Genomic DNA, 22240 nt, shown 5'->3' with positions numbered 1-22240 from the left:
TATAAATGATCCCAGTGCCATTGTGTCAGTGGTCAGATAATCCCAATTCTGTTATGTCCATGTGAGGTCAAACTGGGAAGATTAAAACTCAAGGTGGATCTAAATGTCCATCTAAGAGTTAATCCTTGGGCCTTCAATAATTCAAGAGACAAGACAAAAAATTTTATCAGAGGCACCCTTATAAAGACATCCACGTATCTATGTGGCAGGCAGCATTTCAGTAACTAAAAGTACAACAATATTGATAAAACTCGAAAATTTGACGCAAATGCAGTCGATTCTGTACAGCTGCAGAAGCTCCTGTTATCAGCGTTCACTTAGCACCATTCAGCATTGTGTCTTAATGACTTATTGTCCATGCCTTTGCTTTTGAAGAAGCTATTCCATCATTCACTGTCTCTCGTACACAGAAAACAGACAAACACATCCTCACACACACCTCCTCTCCGTGTGTACAGAAGTTATTTTAAGAGTGATGACGTAGAGAGGACACGGTGAGGGCAGTTTCTGCCCTTCTACTGATACTGGGTACTTGAGTCACAAGTTGTCCTCTCTTTATTATAAACATAACAATTTTAGGTTCAAATTTTGCCTTCACTATTTCTTTTTAAATGGTCATGTGGTGTAACAATTTTTTTTTTTTTTTTTTTTTTACAATTATTCCTGGTAATCTCTGAATAAATAATTAAATGTGTATTGATATACCAATAATATATATTTTTTAGAAAGAATTAGCGTTTTTAGTAAGTCACAACACAGGTGATGGTTTACTAGTCAACAACAGTCTAAAGTCCCATTTAAATTATCTTCAGAAAGCAACAATTAGATCACTACCGCTCCATCATCTAGGAAGTTTCAATTAAATACTTTAGGGACCAAATTTTAGCAAGATCTTAAGGCAGATCCTTAATAGTTTCAGTGCTAAATGTATGAGCTTTGATACTATGATCACAGGCAGCTGACAAAATATTAATAAATATTATGTTTTCTTCTTTGGAGGTCTTTGTATAAATCATTTCACATTGGTTGCACACTAAACTGTAAAAATATCTACGTTCTACCACATGAACTCACAAAGGGGAGGAGTTTACTGGTCTATCTGATGCTTAATGTTGTGTGGGCAAATTATGCTGCTGTTTCCTTAATCTAATCCTGCAACAGATGCATAATCCCAACAGAACTTCACAGGTGCTATTGTGAATCCATGTGCACCTGACCATCTGCGAAAATTTATTTTTCAACAATATCAACAGGCAACCTTTTCTCCTTGTAATTAATGCCAGCAAAATCAATTCCATCTCACAAAAATATAAAAAAACACATTCTTTAAACGACCTCGGGTGGGTCTAGTATGACACAGCACCTGTAGGTAAAGTCCATGAGTGACCAGTGGAGCATGTGAATAACAGACAATGACTGGTTTCCATCCTGCCGAGGACAGGAAACTCTACTCATCACTCCGACACCTCCAAACTACACTAGTGAAGAAGAAGAACAAAGAGCAGAGGAAAGTGCAGATGCATCCATGTACATACCGTCATAGTTGACAATGATGATGGCGAGCATGTAATCCTTGCCCAGCATGGTGTCTTCCCGAAAGCCCCAAGCAGTTAACTCAGAAACATTCCAGTCCAAAGCGTCCCAACACCACCAACAAACTCTGCAGCACACACTCACACACAGGGTGACCACCACACTCAGTGCAAAACAGCCAGCAATAAAACTCGCATGCCAAGAGGATTAAAGCCCACACTCTTCTTTTCCTCTCTCCGTCTACACCCTTTTTTGCCCTCAGGTAATTTCACTGCTGTCTAATCAACCTAATCTTTGTCATCCTGTCTAGTGCTTGTGCAATCATGCTCTTCTTTTCTCTATTCTGTTCACTTGTCTGGCTAGCAGAGAGTGATGCTGTTTTGAGATCGCTTCTGTCTCTCTCTGTAACTGTGCGAGTGTGTCTCTCTGTGGATTCTGTAATTCAGTAATGCCTGCAGCTATTCCTTCTCCTTCGTCCCTCCATCCCTCTCTCACTCTCACACTCTCTTTTCCTGATGATGGTGCCTTAAGGATGGCTGAACATACAGCTGATGAAAGCAAACTGCATGGGCAAACCTAGCCTTCTGTTCCCTATACAATAATTCAGGTGTAAATATTTTAAATGTGTGTGTGTGTGTGTGTGCACACACACATAAAAGATTAATAGTATTTTTTTATTAATCAAAATGGGCACAAACTGTGACGTGTTCCTGAGAAGAATTAGTGTCTCCAATCTGCTCCACACAGTGAGGCAGAGAATCACCATCTGTAATGTAAAGAGTAAAATTCTCATTCTCGAAACTGGGGTTGAGTTTCAGTACATTTAAAAGCCATTTGTTTTATTATATACTATTATTTATTATAATATAGATCCGACTATCTATATACTAGAGTTTGACATTATGATATGCCATGAATTATTTCATAAAAAAATATGTAACTAGCTTTATTAGACGTCCTAACAAGGTTTCTGGGAAATATTTAAACACGCCTTTAGATGTGTTGTATTGCGATTAGAAAGCTAATGTTACTAAATACCGAGGAGTGTACTATATAACAAAATAATATAAACATATGACTCATACAACCGCACGGGAACTATTATTTAGGAAATATTTGTGGTCAGTAAATAAATGTGGATGTGTAGAGGTTTTTGGTTTGCGTTGTGTTGTGTTGTGTTGTGCTGTTCCACCTTAATTCCTCCCGTCATGAGATCAAGCGAAGTCCGTCATCGTCCAGCCTCTGCTTGCATCACCCCTCTGGTTGCCGTGGCAACGACTTCTCGAGCATTTTTATGTTCAGCATAATAAACAGATGTAACTATAATATAATGACATTTGTATATTGAAGTAGCCTAAATGTTAACCTTGTGAAATTGTTTCGAATGTGCACTTATTGTGTGGGCTACTATAAATCTTAAAAGTATATTACTGGAATAATATGCCACTTAAGTGTAGGCTACTTAGGGAGAATATGGAATATGTGAGAATATGAGAATAAGTTTCTACTTTTTTGAGTGTTATTATCATCTTATATCTAATAGTATCAACTTAAACCTTTTAGTATTTTAAAGTATGCATTAAATTGTGAAGTTTTAATAGGCTTTGTCTTTTGTCATTTATTTTGATGTGTTGACCCTACATACTAAAGCACATTATATATTTACTTTCAGTTGTAACTTTTATTTAATATTCCATTTAAAGTTAGTATATTTCAAATATACTGACTTGCAACTTTATGAAAATATATTTAAATACATGACATTAAAGTTTTAATAGATATGAGATTAAAGTAGCCATTTTAGTGTACCTTTAATGTTTGCAATAATATAATAGGTTATAAAATTATTATAAGATTTTAAAACATAATACATTTTCATTTAATTTATAATTCAATTATTTTAATTCAAAAGTCATTCAAGTATTAATTTAAATATTAAATTAATAGTTTACACTTAATTTTAAAAGTGTGCTAAAAATGTATAAAAAAAATTCACAAGGGTTCCAATAGACTATATTAAAAGTTAATAAGCTACCAGACATGAATTAATATTTTATAAGGATTTTGGTTACTGTAGAGATTTGTCTTGCACAACACAAATTGTCTTTTGGTGCCCTTTTATGATGAAACAAATAAACTTGTATTTTGTACATTACACTATACAAAAACAATTTTATAAATATTAACAATATTATATTATATTATATTATATTATATTATATTATATTATATTATATTATATTATCCAGGGGCGATTCTAGGGTCAGAGCTTTAGGGGTGCTGAGTGAGCACCCAATGAGCCCCAATGCCTCCACCCACCCTCTTTTCACACGAAAACAAAAAATATGTCTATTGAAAAATAACTTTATAATTTTAACATTGATTCAACTAACTCCAAAAAATTTTCTTTTTTTGAGACCTTTTCAAAACAACAGCTTAATTGTGAGAGTTCACACAGACAGCCCCCTGTAACAAACACAAAACCTTCTTCACTCAGCTGGTTTTCCTGACCGTTAACTCCATGTGCCTCCTTTTGTATCAACAGTCATCAGATTGGTTACATTAGATTCAACTTTATTGTCATTGAACAAAGTAACAGGTACGACAACAAAATGTAATTCATCTTCTGTAAATTATTTACAAATGGCCATCTCTAACATATCTGGATGCACGCCTGTCTGAACTTTCATAAACCAATATGTCATCAATAAATAATAATAAAAAACAAGCTTCATATCAAGAGTCATTTTAAATGTCTTTATTATTATTATTGGGCTTAGAAACTTTTTTAAATGACAAATTCCTTTCACAAGAGAAGCTTGTGAGTTTGAAATAAATAAATAAAAAATAAAAGCAGGGGACCATTGACTTGATAAGTAATTTGATACAACAGCAGCGGGTTTGCATTATCTGTTACTTTAACTTAACTCTTTTCAGCAGAAAAAAAAACAAGACAGAGGTCATTATGGACTGTCCCTACTCTCTCACCTGAATCTGTCTTTTTTCTTTTAAAGAATTGTCGTATGTCCATTGCTCACTGCCAGGCCACAGACACACACACAGACACACACACACACACACACACACACACACACACACAGAGAGAGAGAGAGAGAGTAATGCTAGGAGTTCAGGAGTTAAGCCTGGTTCAGGTTAAATCCTGTGTGTGATGAATGAATAAATACAGCAAAAGAAAAACATGAAACTTTATTTTATTGTCTAGTTTTATAGTCAGCCACAACTGAAAAATAACAGATATAAATCTAGGAATTAATAACAATTCTTTTAAAAAGCCACAGTGAGTGTTTTCAGTGATACGTCGTTTGTTTTCACTCAAAACGCCAGGGCTTCATGTTTCCATGACGACTGACGAGAAAAGACGCACGTGACGTCATGTTTACATGACTCCCGAGTATTAAATTAACGATAAACTTTAACAACAGAGACACACGTACGCACTACACAGGTACGCAGTTTATTTGTCGCGCTTCTGTTTTTGTTTCACGCTCTAGCAGTTAATAAACAGAACTGCATGCGTCTTGCGGAAGAACATAACCGGCGTTACTTCTCTCCGTTTATGACTATGGACGAGTCACCCAGTTCCTGTGCTACTCCACAGCGGCGGGGACCCGCCGGACTAAAATAGTCCGAAAATAAACACTTATTATAGATGTACCATAGATTATAGATGTATAGAACCACCATGGTGATTCAGGATACTGACTCCAGTATTCACCGATATGGTTTCGGAACTTAGTTGCATCACAACCGATCACAACACTACATCACGGGTTCTCACTCTGTGTGTGTTTCGCGCTGGATGACGGTCGTGCTGAGCGGTGCAGGTACAGAGGAGAAGTAGAAGAAGAGAAGAGGATGACACCATTTGCTATGCGGGGATGTTTTCATTTTCCTCATTAACACCCACAAACTACGGAGTATGTTTTGGACATTATTTGACCGTGTAAAAGACGAACAAAACTTTTAGAATAACAACATTTCTCACTCCAAGTTTTAGGGGTGCTGAGCTGCTTTTTAGGGGTGCTTCAGCACCCCTAAAAAGGGGCTAGTCTCGCCTATGTTATATTATGTTATATTATATTATATTATATTATCGAGCATGAGCGCGATCTTCAATCGACGTGTTTCAGGTTGCTCAATCGAACTCAGGATCTCTGATGTCACACAGCAAGCAGACATGGCTGACAAGGTTGGTGTGCCACTTTCCTTTACTGTCTATGGTGTGCCACCGAACTTGCCTAGACGTTCTTTCATAACATAGGTCTCTCTCTGTTCTGTAATTTTGATACTGGTCTCGATTACTGTTTAGCTATTTTGCATAGCATTTTTGGGCAGCGAGATCCCGGAAAGAAAACAAAATATGATGTTTCGTACTGTTTTAGATGGTCACATTGTTGCAACTGCAACAGACATAAGTCAGTTCCATGTATTATATCGGTCAAATATCTGTCTGTTATATTAAAAACCTGTGCTTTATCGTTTCCTTAAATTTCCTTTAACAATACTGTACAGTGGTTCTCAAACCTGTCCTGAATTACCCCCCCCTGCCCTGCACATTTTGTATGTCTCCCTCATCCATCACACCTGATTCAACTCACCAGCCCATTAGTAGAGACTGCAAGACCCGAAGTGGGTGTTTCAGATATTGGGAGACATGCATAATGTGCAGTGCTGCTGGGGGTACTTCATGGAAAGTTTTGAGAACCCCTGCTTTACAGAAACCCTTTTGATAGATGGCCGCATTGAAAGGCCATTTCTGCTTGCACACCCGCGATGACTCATACTGTCCCGTCAACCACAGCTATGATGGGGTTGGTTTGTTGTTCTTTTCTCAGTATTTGTCTTTCTTGAACAGGATCCATTCAGGCAGCTGAAAGACCTGTCTCTGCTTAAAGACCAGCTGGATAACATTCAGCGTCGGGTGGAGGATGAAGTCGGAGTTGGGATTCCACAGGTAGGATATGGATTTTTGAAGTCAGCAATGACCCTCAGGCTCTTTCATGTACTGCGATGGCGCACTTCTGCAACAATTAACATCATAAATCTAGCATGTTTATTTCCTCTTGGGTCCCAGGCGTAGCCACAGGAAGTCTGGATGTCCTGTACAGAGCACATTCAGGGCTTTTTAGAGATATCAAATGTTTGAAGGTTTAATCATAAACATTCTCTCTCCTTGGTCTTTAAAAATAACTGATATTAACATAATGATCTAATTTAGCACTCGTAGGGAAATATGATAATGTTTTGTAAATATTTAAATCAGACTAATTTTCAAATTGTTTGTCGTAAATTAAAAAAAAAAAAAAAAATTTTTATGCGGTTTCAAATCAGAATATTAGTTTTTGTTATGGCATACATTTCTTCTGCAGAGGACACCAGGACAGACAACATGTTAATGAGGCATTTTGGTTAGACAGAAGTCGTCAACAGGGAAATAAATAAATTATCAATCAGTATATACATTGTGTTGAATGGGAATACCAATTTATGGTGAGTTATGCACATAGTGCATAAAGTAAAATAGTATATCAAATCATTCTTTTATAATTTCCTTAACATAGTTGAGAATCATCTTTGTACACAATTCTGTTAAAAGTAGCCTGAAACCTAAATTAAAACAGTTTTTGCCTATATATACAATTTCAATGTCTATTTATTGTTTTGAATAATTCGTTCTAACATCCTCTATAAAGGAGATAAAATGTGAATTCCAAGTTGTTTTATTCTCTCCTTTATGCTCCAGCCAATTGAATTACATAAAAAAAACATTTACAAAACTTTTTTCCTCACCCTTCTGGTTCTCAGGAGGATATTTTCATAAGAAAAAATAAATAGAATTTAAACACTAGTGAACACTGCTGTGAGAGTGCAACAATGCCAATCAGGTTTTTTTCTTTTCTTTCTTCCCATAGAGATTTAAAAAGTGTTTATCAAAAATCCATTAACTAGCCATCTCTGAGGTCAATCACAACACTACAAACTTTGATTTGAAGCAAAAAAAGTATCTGAAAATCATGCAAAATTACAAAGTTGCAAAATTGCGTACATAACAACTTCAATGAGGGAAAGAACTACAAACCCATTCCCAAGAATGACATAATAGAAATAAATAAATGGATAAATCTAAAACAGTTTGATTTAAAGATATGCATTTCAAAACAATATATTTTGTTTATTACAAAATATACATTTATATAGACTCGAATATGTCATTTGCAGTCCTTCATATGAGTGGAGGGCACTAAAGAGTTCTTTTGGTCCAAATTGCTTGTTTTGATTTTCTGATTGGTGATTTTCTGCAAAAGATATCTTTGTAGAATCATGGGCAATGTTGTTTATTACTAGGTTTATTACTAGGTTTATTACTTTCTCTTTCACTTACTGTTTTTTGCCCTCTTTCTCAATTTAGGGTGGAAGTATGCTCAGTTCTCCTTTCCTCAAAGGCTTTTTGGCTGGGTATGTGGTGGCAAAGCTCCGCTCCTCTGCAATCCTGGGAGTTCTTGTAGGAACCTGCACAGGCATCTATGCTGCTCAGAGCTATCAAGTGCCTAATGTTGAGCAGTCCATAAAAAAATACTTCAGCTCATTCAAGATGAGATAGAGGGAGTCAAAATGATACAATCACAGAAATGGTGCCTCGTCCAAAAACTTTAACAGGTACCTCAACTGAGGTGCCACTCATCAGACCACATAGAATAACTGGATGTATTTACATGATACTTTGGTGTCTAAAGTAATAGGTTAGCAGTTTTGTATAGTTTTCTATTTAAGATGGGTTAGGTCTGTGCTATTACAGTAGCTTATATTTTTGAAAGACTCTATAGCTAAATTCCTTATGATGGTATAAATGACCAAAGCTTCATCAGTCCTTAATTTGTTTATCAGTTACATAAATATATATTTTTTTAAATAGAGGTTTGCACTAAAACAGGTGAACAGGCACAACACACTCTGTAAATAGTGTCTGCCACTGAACAATTCCTGTACCTGTCAAATGTCAGATATTGCTGGACTTCAGTAGCTGTAGCCTTTTATACATTTGTTGGATAAATAAATGTTGGACTGTACCACACTCAACTCTTCCACTTCTGCTTGTATTAAATATGAATGGAAGTCAGCATTTTGGAAGTGAAATAGAAAACAGGAAGCAGTCCAGTTAGAGGATGAGAACTGATTTTCATGTTTGTTTTCAGATGGAGAATTGAATTCAGTGGTGTGGTTTTAAAGTGTAATCCGTATTATAATGCATACTTTTTCTGTGCAAAGAATTATTTCAAAATAAAATGTTTGAATAATAGGAATTATTATCGTTTTCTTCATGCGAGTAAAGTTTTTCTTTGGCATGCCTTATGATATTATTGCCATGTGTGATATATTTATACATGGATTTTTACATTGCATATGTTTGTACAATAATTTTTGAACAATGTATTTTAATGAACAAAACCTTAAATTGGGTCAAGATGTATGGTAAATGATTTTTAATTGGATAAAATAAAAGGCAAAGAGACAAATCCTTAAACGTGTTTTGGAATGTCTGACCATGATATACAATTCAATATCGTTTTTTTAGGATAAAATCCCATATGCACTTTAAATCTCTCTCTCTTTCTCTCTCTCTTTCTCTCTCTCTCTCTCTCACACTCACACACACACACACACACACCCACGCACACTTGTGCAGTATTACCAAAGCATTGGACATTACATGAGCAATGAATAAAATAAGTAAATAAAGGGATGCATGTTTTATAAACCAGAAATAAGAAAGTTGTCAAGACAAAATAATAATAAAAAAAAGAATTGAGACATTATGAATTTGATCATATTTCAGACTTTAGTTTTGCCTGCTAACTCTATTAGTTTACTGCAAGCTGTTACAACTTTTGATGCTGTTGTGATCAAGCTGGAGTTTTCTCCAAATGTATGTCTTCATTTTTGTGGGTTTGGTAGAGACATAAAATTAGGTGAAATTTTGTGAAGTAGATGGAATGTAGCCTTAATTACAAAGGTTAATTTAAAAATATAATCAAATATTTGCAAAGCTTCTTTGGGGTCATGCAAGAAACACCAGCCTTTAGACATTGTCATACAACTTAAAATTACAGGAATTTGTCTAAATCAGACACAGAGCACACAAGTAGTTAGTAATTAATTTTATTGTCCATCTTTGTTAGCTATCCCTCTATATATTACTTATCTCTCTTGATCTATTTTACACTCAAAATAAATTGACATTAAAGGTTTGTTTAAAAAAAAAAAAGCAATAGTAATCAACAGTACAATTCCAACATTAAGTGAAAGCTTTTCAGAAAAGGTCAACACAGCTGAAGTTAATCTACTATGGTCAGTAATAATTACCAGTACAATACAAAACAATTAACTTTATTTTCGATTTCTGCTGTTGTGACAGCAAAAAATCTTAATATACTGAATGAAGAAGTTTACCTCAAACCAAACCATAAAGTGACATAAAGTGTTAAAGATACCAGAAAATGATAATTATGTTTTAACTGCTCCTTTTCACTGGCCATCTGTCCCCACCAGAGGCTCCAACACCACTTGATCAGCTAAAATAAGGAACAGTGAAGAATGATTTATATTAGAGTTACATATCATATAACACCACTGGCTACATTTAAAATGTTTAACTGCTAAATGAAAACAATATGCAATTGAATATGCAATCCACTGTTTAATTGTGAATAGCAGTTCAAATGTATTTGTTGCTGCTATAAAGAAACCTGTATTTTATTTCTTTATGAAGATATAGCCCATTTACTACTCTTGATACTAATCTAATTAATGTGAGTAGGTCATGCATACCACAGAATAATTCAGCTTCCATGGCCATTTATAACAAATATTCAGCTCATACCGGAACTGAAGCCCTGACACTTAGCATCACTGCTGTTATTCAGGGAATCTTGAATCTCAACGCCGTTCTTGTCCACACACCAGCACCAGTCAGTCTTGTCCCAGCACTGCTTGGCCAGATAGTCTCCATTCTCCTCACACCTGGGGCGGAAGGATGGCAGGAGACTCTTAACCTCCCCAGAAGCCTCCTTCTGGCACTGGGTGAGCTCTGTGGGACAGAAAATACATATATGTGTGAGCAAAGGACATTAAACTGCTACTTTGACTCAAAATGGCAAGATCTCGATACCTGGTTTAGGAGTTGAGGAAGAGGAATCCTGAAAAACAGAGCATAATGACAAATAAATGCATGAATGAGATGAGAAAGCTGTAGATGGCAGGATTTATATATTGCATAATTTTATATAGACTTTTATATAGACTTTTCAATTTGATATTCATCATTTCTAAAGCAAGACCATTTGAGAAACGGTGCTTTAAAACTTGATTTCGTTTCTAACTCAATCCTGACACCAAGTGGCCATCAACCCAGATTAAAACACATTCAAGAGGACAATTTACCTTCTTCTCCTTGGGCTCCTCCTCATATTTCAGAGCGAGAGAGCTCATGGGGAGATGCATTTGCAAGGGGGCACGCATGACTGCACAAAAAAAGGGGAAGAAAGTCTGTATTATTATGCTTTCATAAGAGGACATCTGTGGAAATGGGTTAAGGGTGATTTATAAAGGTAGTATGATGAGATGCCCATAAAATACAAATATTACAGTGGCATGAAGCTCACTGACCAGACTTGCGGCTGATCTCCTGCAGGCGGTCACTGCGTCTCTCCAGGGTGTTGAGCTGCTCCTTCTGGTTGTAGGCCATGTAGGCGGTGAAGGCCTGACCTGCGATCAGTATGCCAGCCAGCAGAGTCACTCCTGCCACCTTCAGGGCCTGATTGTTAGATCTGTTAGGAAACAAAAAGCAGTGTATTTAAATGAGGGAAATGCTATGATGACATGTAAAACACTAACAAATTCTCCTTTAAAAACAGTTGCCTGTCCTCAAGTGGGCAGAAATTTTTGGTAAATTAAAATAAACTATTATTTATTAAATATTTTGAGCATAAGAAAATCTAATATGAGTGCCTGGTCATTTAATTTGTACTGAATTATGAATCAAATATGTAATGTGAGCAATGTGTGTAATAAGGGAGGCAAATAGACAGTTTGCAACTTTTCAACGCAGAAACAAAAATACAGAACAAAAGCATCTATATTTCAAAAATACACTATAACACGTGGTACATTAAACGATTTTTTCTTTCTTTCTTTTTCTTTTTTACCGACAGTAAGGACTTTAAAATAGGCTATATATAATTAGGCCTAGATATAATAAAAGTCGCATGTTACACATTTTCTCTGCTTAATTATTGAAGGAATCATGCAAAACAGCTGTTTACACTCATTCATATTCGGTTTACCTTTAACATATATTACTGGGGGGGGGGTAATAATAAATTTATTTATTATTAAATAAATAAATAAATAAATAAAACCTCACCGTCCCTGAGGTCCCATGTTAATTGAAGTTTGCTCACTTGGAGCTCTGATAAGTGGAGAGTCGTTTCCGTCGGTAGACATTTCTGAACAATAGTCAGAAAAAGTACATAAAATTGAGTCAATTTGCTTAAGGGGGTTTTCTAACAGCGCTCTAATGTAAAAAAGTGAGAACTGAGAGTCCAGCAGCAACACTCCGATGAAAATGTCTGGAGCACAGCGGGTTTATTATTTGATTGGTTATGTTGAGCTGCATCATCAGTTGTCAGACAGAAGTGAACTGGAATGATCTGCTTCCGCATGTTTCACCTGTTAGTTTTGTGCGAAATCGGTTTTGTGAGATTTGTCGGTAGCACTTTACAATAAGGTTTCATTATTAACCATAATGAACAAACAATGAACAATACATTTATTTAGTGTTAAGTATTGTAGGCCTACTTCGCTAAATTAACACTTAGCCTACTGAGTGAAAAAATCGCTCCCTGGAAACTGCAGCAAATAATGGACAGGATCACAAACTGGCGCTAAAATCACAAGAAAGATGCATTCGGGTCATAGGGCAGGGGTCTCCAAAATAATCTCAAGGGCTACTTGTTTGATACACTCATATATAAGTAGTCAACATTTGAAGTGGATCAAATTTCATCAAAGTTGTCCTATACCAAAACAATTTCCGTTCCTGTTTTAAGACAACTTTGATGAACTTTTTTTGACCACTAATAAACATTAATGATTTCTCACAAGCATTTATTTATTTATTTTATTTATTTATTTATTTTTTTACAATCCAGGACAATATTCTAGAAAGATTTATGAAAATAGGCTGTCACAATATTTTTTTTTTTTCCATATCATACAATACTGATATTTATCATGATCTTCATTTAACATTAATTTGTTAGACCTTGAGAATGAAGGTAAACATACCTTTGTTCACAATTAAATTCCACAGAGGTGCCACGTTTTAATTTAGAGCCCTGTAAAGTCTTTAATTTCCCCCTATATTCTGTGTTTTCCATTTGATTCATTATGGATTCTGTGTTTTATGATTCAAGACAAATGTAGCCCATCTTTAAAAAAAATGGTGTCTAGTTAAACGAATTAATACAACTTTAACAATCAAATCAATATTTTAAAATAAAATAAAAATAAATTTAAAACAAAACATTGCATTTTCATTTTATCAGATAAGATGCTACACAACAGAATTGTATAAATTAAAAATAATAAATAACTTGGTTGCATGATATTCCCTAAAAATAACAATATTATTATTATTACTTTGAGACATCCATTCATTGGACAGAAATTCAAAGCAGGAGGTTCGAAAACAGGCGAATCATGGAGATTTTTCGTAGTGCAATTGTTATTTTACTGATTTTCTTTTATCAGCTACAAAAACAATATGAAGACCTATGAACATCAGATGAGACAATGTCATCTATATGATGTTGTAACAAGGATTTTGCAAAGACGAAGAAGTGCTGCAAGACGGTTCCATTGCATACTGACAATGGTACTGAGCAGAAGACCGATTATAGAAAGCGAAAGTGAAACTTAAAACAGCTCGCACAAAGGAAAGTGATTGCAGGCTTTCGCAAGTGTCAGCTAACTGCGCGATCGCCCGTAAACACCACCCTCCGCTCTACGAAGCGTCTTTTCCAGTAGCTGTGATATATAGGTATCTTCCCAAATGTCTAATTTTTCAATGGCTAAGTTAGCAAGTGTAGCAAACACAACACTTTCCGATAAGGCAACTCAACTACGGGAGCCTCAAAAGGTGCTGTGCTTTCCGCAATTGGGTCGGATCGAGGTTGGATCGTATTCACACCTTAAAAGATCCGCACCAAAGGGGGAAACGAACCAGAGTTCCTTTCATATTCATAACTGTCTTGCTTGGTTCGTTTCCCCCTTTCTTTTTGGCACTGAAGCTGAAGAGGTGGTGTCGGTTCGGTTCCAAACGAACTCTGGTATGGTTCGTTTAAGGTGTGAATATGACCTGACCTCGATCCTACCCAAATGCAGAAAGCACTGCGCCTTTTGAGTTAACAGTCTGGAGAAGACGCACAAAAAAATGTGGATGTGTTCAGCAAGTTCAGCGAAAGGATGAAGGAGAGGGGATTCGGCCGTTCTCCATGGCGGTAAAGTTAGTTTGACGTTTGACATTCATTGGACATTCGTTTTTTTCAATTAAACTCTGTGGCTGCTATGTTTTGAGCCCAAACTAACTCAGATAGTCATAAATATATGCCCTTTACGTTGCACAAGGCTTAATTTCTAGAAAAAAAAATGTAAAAACTTAACCATTTAAATTAATGAAACAATTTAACTACGTGACATCATAATATAAAACTAATAATAAAATGTTCAGAAAAACATCCCTGTTATTGCACAAAGCTCCATTTTTTGAATTACTATTTTATGTGTTTTATAATAATTTTACAACTTTTAATGTATGCAATAATATAAATCCATTAAACTCTGACACTATTTGTACACACTTAAATTGATTAATCTCTGACAATATTTGACATCAAGGAATCAAACCAAATTTTTTCTAATTATGCCTTAATTGTTTTTAAAAACAATAATGAAACCATGTTTTTCATATGTTTTATATAAATTAATTAAACATTGACACTATTTGAGATAAAGAAATCAAACCAACTGTAAAATATTCAGAATATCATTCCCTATGATGCACAAGGCTTAGTTTTTTAGATTATGCCTTTATTGTTTTTATATACAGTACTGAATCCATATTTTTCATATGTTTTATATACTGTACACACTTAAATTAAACTCTGAAAGTATTAGAGATAAAGGTATCAAACCAACTGTAGATATTCCAGTGCAGAAAAACATAAAAAGTACCAAAATATTGCACGTATAAATTAAATTAAATATTATCACATCAATAAATCCACACAATGGAAGGTAAATATTGAAAGTACACAACAGGCAATATGGATTTTGGACTTTATTGCTACGCTCAGGCCAAAAGTTTTGGAGTTTATTCGATTTAAGTGTGTTACAAATATATGAATAATATTCCAGCAAATATTTTATTGTTACGGGCCAGCTGGTGTGTAATGAAGGGCGCACGAGGAAGACGATATACAAAAGCGTACTTTTAATAATCGCAGGAGACTAAGGGCACATCCAACATAAGACAATATACAAACGTAACTCCGATTAATCACGGACAAAGAGGAACTCAAAAGACATATATAAACAAAAGGTATATAAACACGAGGGAGAAATCAGGTGAATGGAGACAGGTGGGGATTAATCATTTAACCAAATGCATAACATGTTTTAATTGTTAACCAGACAAGAATGAGACAAGTACTGACAAGAATGTGCAACTATATACTTAATTTTATTACAAAATATGTAACAAAAATAATTTAACAACGTAATTAAGGCTTTTCCCAGTGGCATAATAATTTTAATCCAACTCTTTTATGTAAATATTAATAATACAACCCTACAAAATCCCCAACTTTTTCTCTTTTTCTGACAAACAGTTTTAATGACAGTTAAGAAACTCCTTTAATGTTCGATCCAATCCTAAATGTAAATCAGTACATTTCAAACGTCTTTGTATGCTTTGGCATAGCATTTGGATATTAGTATATAAATAAAAAAAATAAAAAATAAAAATATATAGCCTATATATATATATTTATAATAAAGTAAAATAACAACTTTACAAAAATATGTCATCCTATAAATGCCACTGTTAGCAGAAATACTCACTGTTTGTGATAAGTTAAGATATCAGTTAAGATATTTAACATTTATTTTTATATTGGCGATTTTCTATTTCATTTAGAGTTGACTTTAAAATAGATGTACAAATAAATAAATAAACAAAATGAGATCACAAAATAAGAAGCTTATAAAAACAATAAAAATTCTAAAGCTTTTTTATATTTAGGTATTCTGGCCTAACGTTATAGTGATTTTTTTATACAGGTATTTTTATTTTAGGGTACATCCAAAGTGACAGCGTTGTACAGTTCTCCCCCTGAGATTATGCATGATATGATATATACATATAACAAAGCCATTTCACAAAGAAAATAACATTGATTACCGTTAAAGTGATAGTGCTGTACCAAAACATGGGAGTGTGATACAAATGCTTATTTTAGAAGAAAATTTCAGAAGTAATTGAGGGCTTTTGCATCTCTACTTTTCATATTTTTGCAATAAACACAAATACTAAAGGCATAATCTGAAAAAGTAAGCCTTGTGCATTATAGGGAATAATATTTAGATATTTCTACAGTTTTTTTATTCCTTGATCACAAATAGTGTCAGAGTTAAATACATTAATTGGGTATAAAGCATATGAAAAATATGGATTCAGTACTGTATATAAAAACAATAAAGGCATAATCTAATAAACTACAGTAAACCTTGTGCATTATAGGGAATGATATTCTGAATATTTTACAGTTGGTTTAATACCTTTATCTCAAAAATGTCAGAGTTTAATTTAAGTAACTACAGTATATAAAAATTATGAAAAACGTGGTTTCATTATTGTTTTTAAAAACAATAAAGGCATAATTTGAAAAACCAAATCGGGTGCATAATATTCTAAATATTTTACATTTGGTTTGATTCCTTTATCTCAAATAGTTTAATTAATTTAAGTAAATACATTATATACATATATATACATATATATATATATACATATATATACATATATATATATATATATATATATATATATATATATATATATATATATATATATATATATATGTGTGTGTGTGTGTGTGTATACAGTACAGACCAAAAGTTTGGAAACATAACTATTTTTTATGTTTTCATCAAGGCTCATCAAGCCTGCATTTATTTGATCAAAAATACAGAAAATAAACAGTAATATTGTGAAATATTATTACAACTTAAATTAATAGTTTTCTATTTGTATACACTTAAAAAAAATAATTTATTCCTGTGATGCAAAGCTGAATTTTCAGCATCATTACTCCAGCCTTCAGTGTCACATGTAACATCCAGTCTATCACATGATCATTTAGAAATCATTCTAATATTCTGATTTATTATGAGTGTTGGAAACAGTTCTGCTGTCTAATATATTAGATGAATAAAAGGTTAAAAAGAACTGCATTTATTAAAAAAAAAATTCTAATAATATATATTCTAGTAATATTTTTCTTTACTATCACTTTTTATCAATTTAACACATCCTTGCTGAATAAAAGTATTGATTTTATTTTTTAAAAAAAAAGAAAGAAAAAAATTACTGACCAGTAGTGTATATTGTTATCACAAAATATTTATATTTTAAAAACATAGCTTCTTTTTTTTTATTTTTTATTTTTTTACTTTTTATTCATCAAAGTATCCTAAAAAAGTATCACATGTTCTGAAAAAATATTAAGCAGCAGAACTGTTTCCAACTTTGATAATGAATCATCATATTAGAATGATTTCTAAAGGATCATGTGATAATGATCCTAAAAATTCAGCTTTGCATCACAGAAATAAATGATAATTTAAAGTATAATAAATTTAAAAACAATTATTTCAAATTGTAATAATATATCACAATATTAAATTTTTTCTGTATTTTTGATCAAATAAATGCAGGCTTGATGAGCAGAAGAAACTTCTTTCAAAAAAATAAAAAATAGTAATGTTTATATATATATATATATATATATATATATATATATATACATGGTTCCATTATTGTTTTAAAAAACAATTAAGGCATAATTTGAAATAATAAGCCTTGTGCATCATAGGGAATAATATTCTGAATATTTCACAGTTGGATTGATACCTTTATCTCAAACGGTTTCAGAGTTTAATTAATTTACAGTACATAAAACATGAAAATATGGTTTCATTATTGTTTTTAAAAACAATTAAGGCATAATCTGAAAAACCTAGTCTTGTGCTTCATAGGGAATAATATTCTGAATATTTTACAGTTGGTTTGATTCCTTGATCTCAAATAATGTCAGAGTTTAATTAATTTAAGTGGATAGACTATGGTTTCATTATTGTTTTAGAAAACAATAAAGGCATAATTTGAAAAACAAAGTCTTGTGCATCATAGGGAATAATATTCTGAATATTTTACAGTTTGTTTAATACCTTTATCTCAAATAGTGTTTTCGTTTAATGTATTTATATTATTAAACACGTTATAAGTTGTAAAATTATTATAATACTCTTAAAATTGTTATTCCAAAAATGGAGTTTTGTGAAATAAAAGGGATATTTTTCTCTTATTTCTTATTATTGATTTTATATTATAATGTCACTTAGTTACATTGTAAAAAAAATTTTTACATTTTCCCCTAGAAATTAAGCCTTGTGCAACGTAAAGGGCATATATGACTATCTGAGTTAGTTTGGGCTCAAAACATATCAGATACAAAGAGTTTAGTTGGCAAAAAAAAAAAAAAAAAAAAAAAACAACATCCAAGAAATGTCAAACTAATTTTACCGGTGACTAACTTTATGGGTGATCGTGCAGTGATACTTGCAAAAGCCTGCAATCGCTTTCCTATGAGCTGTGTTTTTTTTTTTAAGTTTCTCTTTCTCTTTCTCTTTCTATTTCTTTATACCTAATCCATCTTCTGTGCAGTGCCATTGTCAGTATGGCATGGTAGGCGCACAGAGCATGCTCTCTCCGCCAGTGTTCTGTCGTCTTGCAGAACATTTTTGTCTCCGCAAAATCCTTTTTACAACATCTTATAGATGCCATTGTTTATTCTGATGTTAATAAGTGTCTTCATATTGCGTTTGTAGCTGATAACAGAAAATCAGTAAAATAATAACAATTGCACTACAAAAAATCTCCATGATTAGACTGTTCCCTTTCATAGGTCACTTCGATGCTGCGGTGATGTCACCGTATGGGAACACCTTTTGGTGTGACTGGGAAACTGAACGGCGTCAGGCGCCTGCGGTGCAATCACGCTCAACTTCCTCTCACCGCCAACGGGTAGCCTCACGAGAAGAGCCTTTACCTATGGCGCCCGCTCATAAGGATTGGGGTCCTAGGATTTTTCCACCAGCTAGCCAGCGGAAATGAAAAAGGTTAAACCTGAGCTCGACGCCAAATACCTCTTGTCCTCGGGCTCCTAACATAAGTTCCTGATACTCTCGCTGTTCGCCACAGACTGTGCCATCGACTAGAGAGCACTGTTGGACCACTAATGCGCACCCAACACTCTCATTGCAGTCCCCACGCTCTAACATTGACTGTCGTGCCGACATCCTGCAATGGACATGCTTCAGGATTATACACAACGAAAGGAATATGGAACCGCTGCAGCAGGCGGAGGCTTTGAAACCACTCAAATTTTTCCGGGCTCCGTGGGAACGCTTGCCCGGCATTTCACAATAGGTGTTATGCACAATTCTTTTCTGTCTCAGATTCAACCAAACAACTGGTTTGTCACGATCGATCTGAAAGATGCATATTTTCATATTCAGATCATCAAGAGACAAAGGAAAGTTCCTCAGATTCACTTTAGAGGGCAAAGCGTATCAATACCGTGTTCTTCCCTTCGGTTTAGCCTTGGCTCCTCGAAAACATTTTCGAAATGCATGGATGCAGCTCTGGCCCCGTTGCGGCTCCAGGGTGTTCGTGTATTGAATTACCTGGACGATTGCCTGGTGTTAGCACAATCACAGACTCAAGCACACTGTCAATGGGATCTTGTGCTGAATCATCTAAACAAACACGAATAACCTTTCTGGGAATACACTTGAACTCTCGACAACAAGACTATCTCTCCCGTGCATTCAGTCTCTCATGTCATGCCTGTGCCACTTCAAAGCAGGTCACGCAGTGACAGTGAGTTTGTGCATCAGACTTTTGGGTCAAATTGCAGCGGCATCCCTGTAATCAGTCTGGGGTTTCTTCACATGTGCCCATTTCAGTGGTGGACGAAAAGCCAAAACATTTCACCCCGTTGTTTTCCACATTGGATGATTTTGTTGACATGGAGGTGTGTTATGTCAATAAAACCGTGGATGTCAGCCAAATTCCTTCAAGTTGGAGTTCGGCTGGGGATTTGTGCTTCCCACGCGACTGTCACGACGGACGCGTCTTTGACGAGTTGGGGAGCTGTTTGTCAAGGACGCTCATCCCGCGGAGTATGGACGGAGACACAACTCGACTGGCATATAAACAGGTTGGAATTGCTGGCAGTTTTTCTAGCTCTCCAGTATTTCTTGAGTCTGCTGACCGGCCGTCATGTACTAGTCAGGTCAGACAACATAACGGTTGTGTCGTATCTGAATCATCAGGGAGGATTACGCTCTCGCCCCCTGTGCAGACTGGCGAGGAATATTCCTATTTGGTCTCAGAACAGATTTCTGTCGATCCGAGTGGTTCATGTCCCCGGGCACTTGAGCCTCGGAGCGGATTTGCTCTCCAGACAGAGCCTGGAGCAAGGAGAATGGAGGTTGCACCCCCAAACGGTGAGCCTTATATGATGAGTATTTCGAGAAGCGAAAGTGGACTTATTCGCATTGAGCATGAGCTTGGATGCGTTAGCTCACAATTGGCCCAAGACCAGCTTATATGTTTTTCCTCCATTTCCACTAATTCCAGCAGTGCTATCCAGAATACGGCTGGACAGAGTGGAGCAGCTGCTGTTGGTAGCTCCATGGTGGCCCACACAGCCGTGGTTTGCGGATCTGGTCGATCTGCTAATGGGCTCTCCGTGGGAGATTCCCCCAGACAGGACTTACTATCGCAAGCATGAGGGATGATTTGGCACCCAAGGCAAGGTCTATGGAAGCTGTGGGCATGGCCTCTGAGCGGAGTGAGTTAATTTGTCCTGGTCTTTCAGTTGAAACCACCGAGACTATAATGAATTCTAGTGCAGCTTCTACAAGATGCTTATATGCTCTCAAATGGAAACTGTTTATTGCCTGGTGTGGAATTCGTAATATGGATCCAGTTTACTGCCTCGTGGCTTCAGTACTGGAGTTTCTTCAAGAATGTTTTTCTGATGGAGTAACACCAGCCACAAGTTTACGTGGCAGCCATTTCAGCTAACCACGTATATATAGATGGTACTTCAGTGGGCCGTCATCCGCTGGTCTCTCACTTTATACAGTGTTCGCGACAGCTAAGGCCTTTCCGCCCTGCGCGAGTTCCTTCATGGGATTTATCCATTGTGTTGCAAGGTGTATCAGGACATCCGTTCGAGCCCTTGGAAACTGTATCGGAAAAATTCCTGACTTTAAAGACAGTTTTTCTTGTGGCTTTATCCTCCCTCAAGAGAGTTGGGGATTTACAGGCTCTTTCTGTTTCGCCCTCGTGCATGGATTTTGCACCAGGTTTTGTTAAAGTATTGCTGCGACTGACTAACTATGTCCCTAAGGTTGCTTCGACCCCTTTTCACTTTCAACAAGTGGTCTTGGAAGCTCTACCCCCTGCAGAGGCAAGGCTAGGAGATCTGAGTATTTGCCCTGTCCCAGCGCTTAAGAACAGCTTCATGGCGTGAGTCCGACCAGCTGTTTGTCTGTTTTGGACACAAAAATAGAGGTCATGCTGTCACAAAGCAACGCATGTCCCAATGGTTGGTGGAGGCTATACCTTTAGCCTTGGCGCGTGGACTTGCTTTGCCCTAAAGGCCTTAGAGCTCATTCTACGAGAGCAGTGGCTTCATCGCAAGTTTTGCTCAGTGGATCTTCTATGGATGAAATCTGTGCTGCGGCAGGATGGTCCTCACCACGTTTTACAGCCTGGATGTGAGGACGGCTCCTGGCTCCCGGGTTCTCTCCGTTTGGGCAGATGCTTTCCTTGGATCCCTGCTTTCAGGTATGTCAGGCATTATAGTATAGGGTTCCCATACGGTGGCGTCACTGCAGCAAGTGACCTATGAAAGGGAACATCTCGTTACATATGTAACCACGAGATGCTGCGGTCCCAGGTGTTCCGTACCTTGATAGAGTTCTTCCTCAGTTCATGAAATCTGAGCAAAATAGCGCGCGGCACTAAGGTATACTATGCGCACGCATGTGTGGGGCAGTGCCAAGCGCTATTTGACCAATAACATTTATTTTAAAATTGCTAAAAACCAGTATTCATTTCTTTGTTCACAAAAAAAAATATAATAAATATTCTAGAGAATGTTGGTAAACAAACAGTTGATGTTATCCATTGCCTTTTATACTATGGAAGTTAATGGCTACCGTGAAAAGTTTGATTATGAACATTTATTATAATCATCTTTTGTCTTCAACA

The 22240-nt window shown here is 35.6% G+C and overlaps 3 protein-coding genes across 5 annotated transcripts in view; 1 reads left to right on the top strand and 2 right to left on the bottom strand.

Moving 5' to 3' along the window:
* LOC132130877 (amyloid-beta A4 precursor protein-binding family B member 3-like) overlaps positions 1-2766 on the bottom strand; it is a 72619-nt gene extending 69853 nt beyond the window's left edge. Inside the window, exons 1-3 of one of the 3 annotated variants that reach the window (XM_059542723.1) lie at positions 2726-2763; positions 2232-2299; positions 1536-2124 (exon numbers count right to left, since the gene is read on the bottom strand). In XM_059542723.1, coding sequence (XP_059398706.1) covers positions 1536-1584 — 49 coding nt within the window. In that variant the 5' untranslated portion in view covers positions 1585-2124; positions 2232-2299; positions 2726-2763. Of the gene's footprint in view, positions 1-1535; positions 2199-2231; positions 2300-2725 lie in introns of those variants that run through there. The other 2 variants (XM_059542725.1, XM_059542724.1) reach the window with 2 other exon arrangements.
* Positions 2767-5685: 2919 nt separating this feature from the next.
* Positions 5686-8901, top strand: LOC132130150 (SLC35A4 upstream open reading frame protein-like). Its single transcript, XM_059541819.1, has 3 exons — positions 5686-5743; positions 6410-6508; positions 7964-8901. The coding sequence occupies exons 1-3, from the start codon at positions 5732-5734 to the stop codon at positions 8153-8155; spliced, it is 303 nt and encodes a 100-aa protein (XP_059397802.1). The 5' UTR covers positions 5686-5731; the 3' UTR covers positions 8156-8901.
* Positions 8902-9807: 906 nt separating this feature from the next.
* Positions 9808-12177, bottom strand: LOC132130495 (H-2 class II histocompatibility antigen gamma chain-like). Its single transcript, XM_059542214.1, has 6 exons — positions 11975-12177; positions 11218-11378; positions 10993-11072; positions 10721-10748; positions 10433-10639; positions 9808-10124 (listed from the first exon to the last, which is right to left on the bottom strand). Exons 1-6 carry the CDS (start codon positions 12052-12054, stop codon positions 10078-10080), a joined length of 603 nt encoding a protein of 200 aa, XP_059398197.1. The 5' UTR covers positions 12055-12177; the 3' UTR covers positions 9808-10077.
* Between the last annotated feature and the right edge of the window lie 10063 nt (positions 12178-22240).

The sequence above is a fragment of the Carassius carassius genome, chromosome 47 (genome assembly GCF_963082965.1).
Source record: "Carassius carassius chromosome 47, fCarCar2.1, whole genome shotgun sequence".
Lineage (NCBI taxonomy): Eukaryota > Metazoa > Chordata > Actinopteri > Cypriniformes > Cyprinidae > Carassius > Carassius carassius.
The sequence above is the reverse complement of the archived record's forward strand: the minus strand, read 5'-3'. Positions and strand labels throughout refer to the sequence as shown.

What these genes read in the sequence shown, in the direction of transcription:
- LOC132130150 (XM_059541819.1), top strand. An exon ending in TCGGAGTTGGGATTCCACAG is followed by an intron (nt 6,509 to 7,963) that starts GTAGGATATGGA and finishes TTCTCAATTTAG; the next exon opens with GGTGGAAGTATGCTCAGTTC.
- LOC132130495 (XM_059542214.1), bottom strand. Translation starts at nt 12,054, where the DNA reads ATGTCTACCGACGGAAACGACTCTCCACTTATCAGAGCTCCAAGTGAG. An exon ending in AACATGGGACCTCAGGGACG is followed by an intron (nt 11,379 to 11,974) that starts GTGAGGTTTTAT and finishes GTTTCCTAACAG; the next exon opens with ATCTAACAATCAGGCCCTGA. An exon ending in GTGTCAGGGCTTCAGTTCCG is followed by an intron (nt 10,125 to 10,432) that starts GTATGAGCTGAA and finishes TCCTTATTTTAG; the next exon opens with CTGATCAAGTGGTGTTGGAG.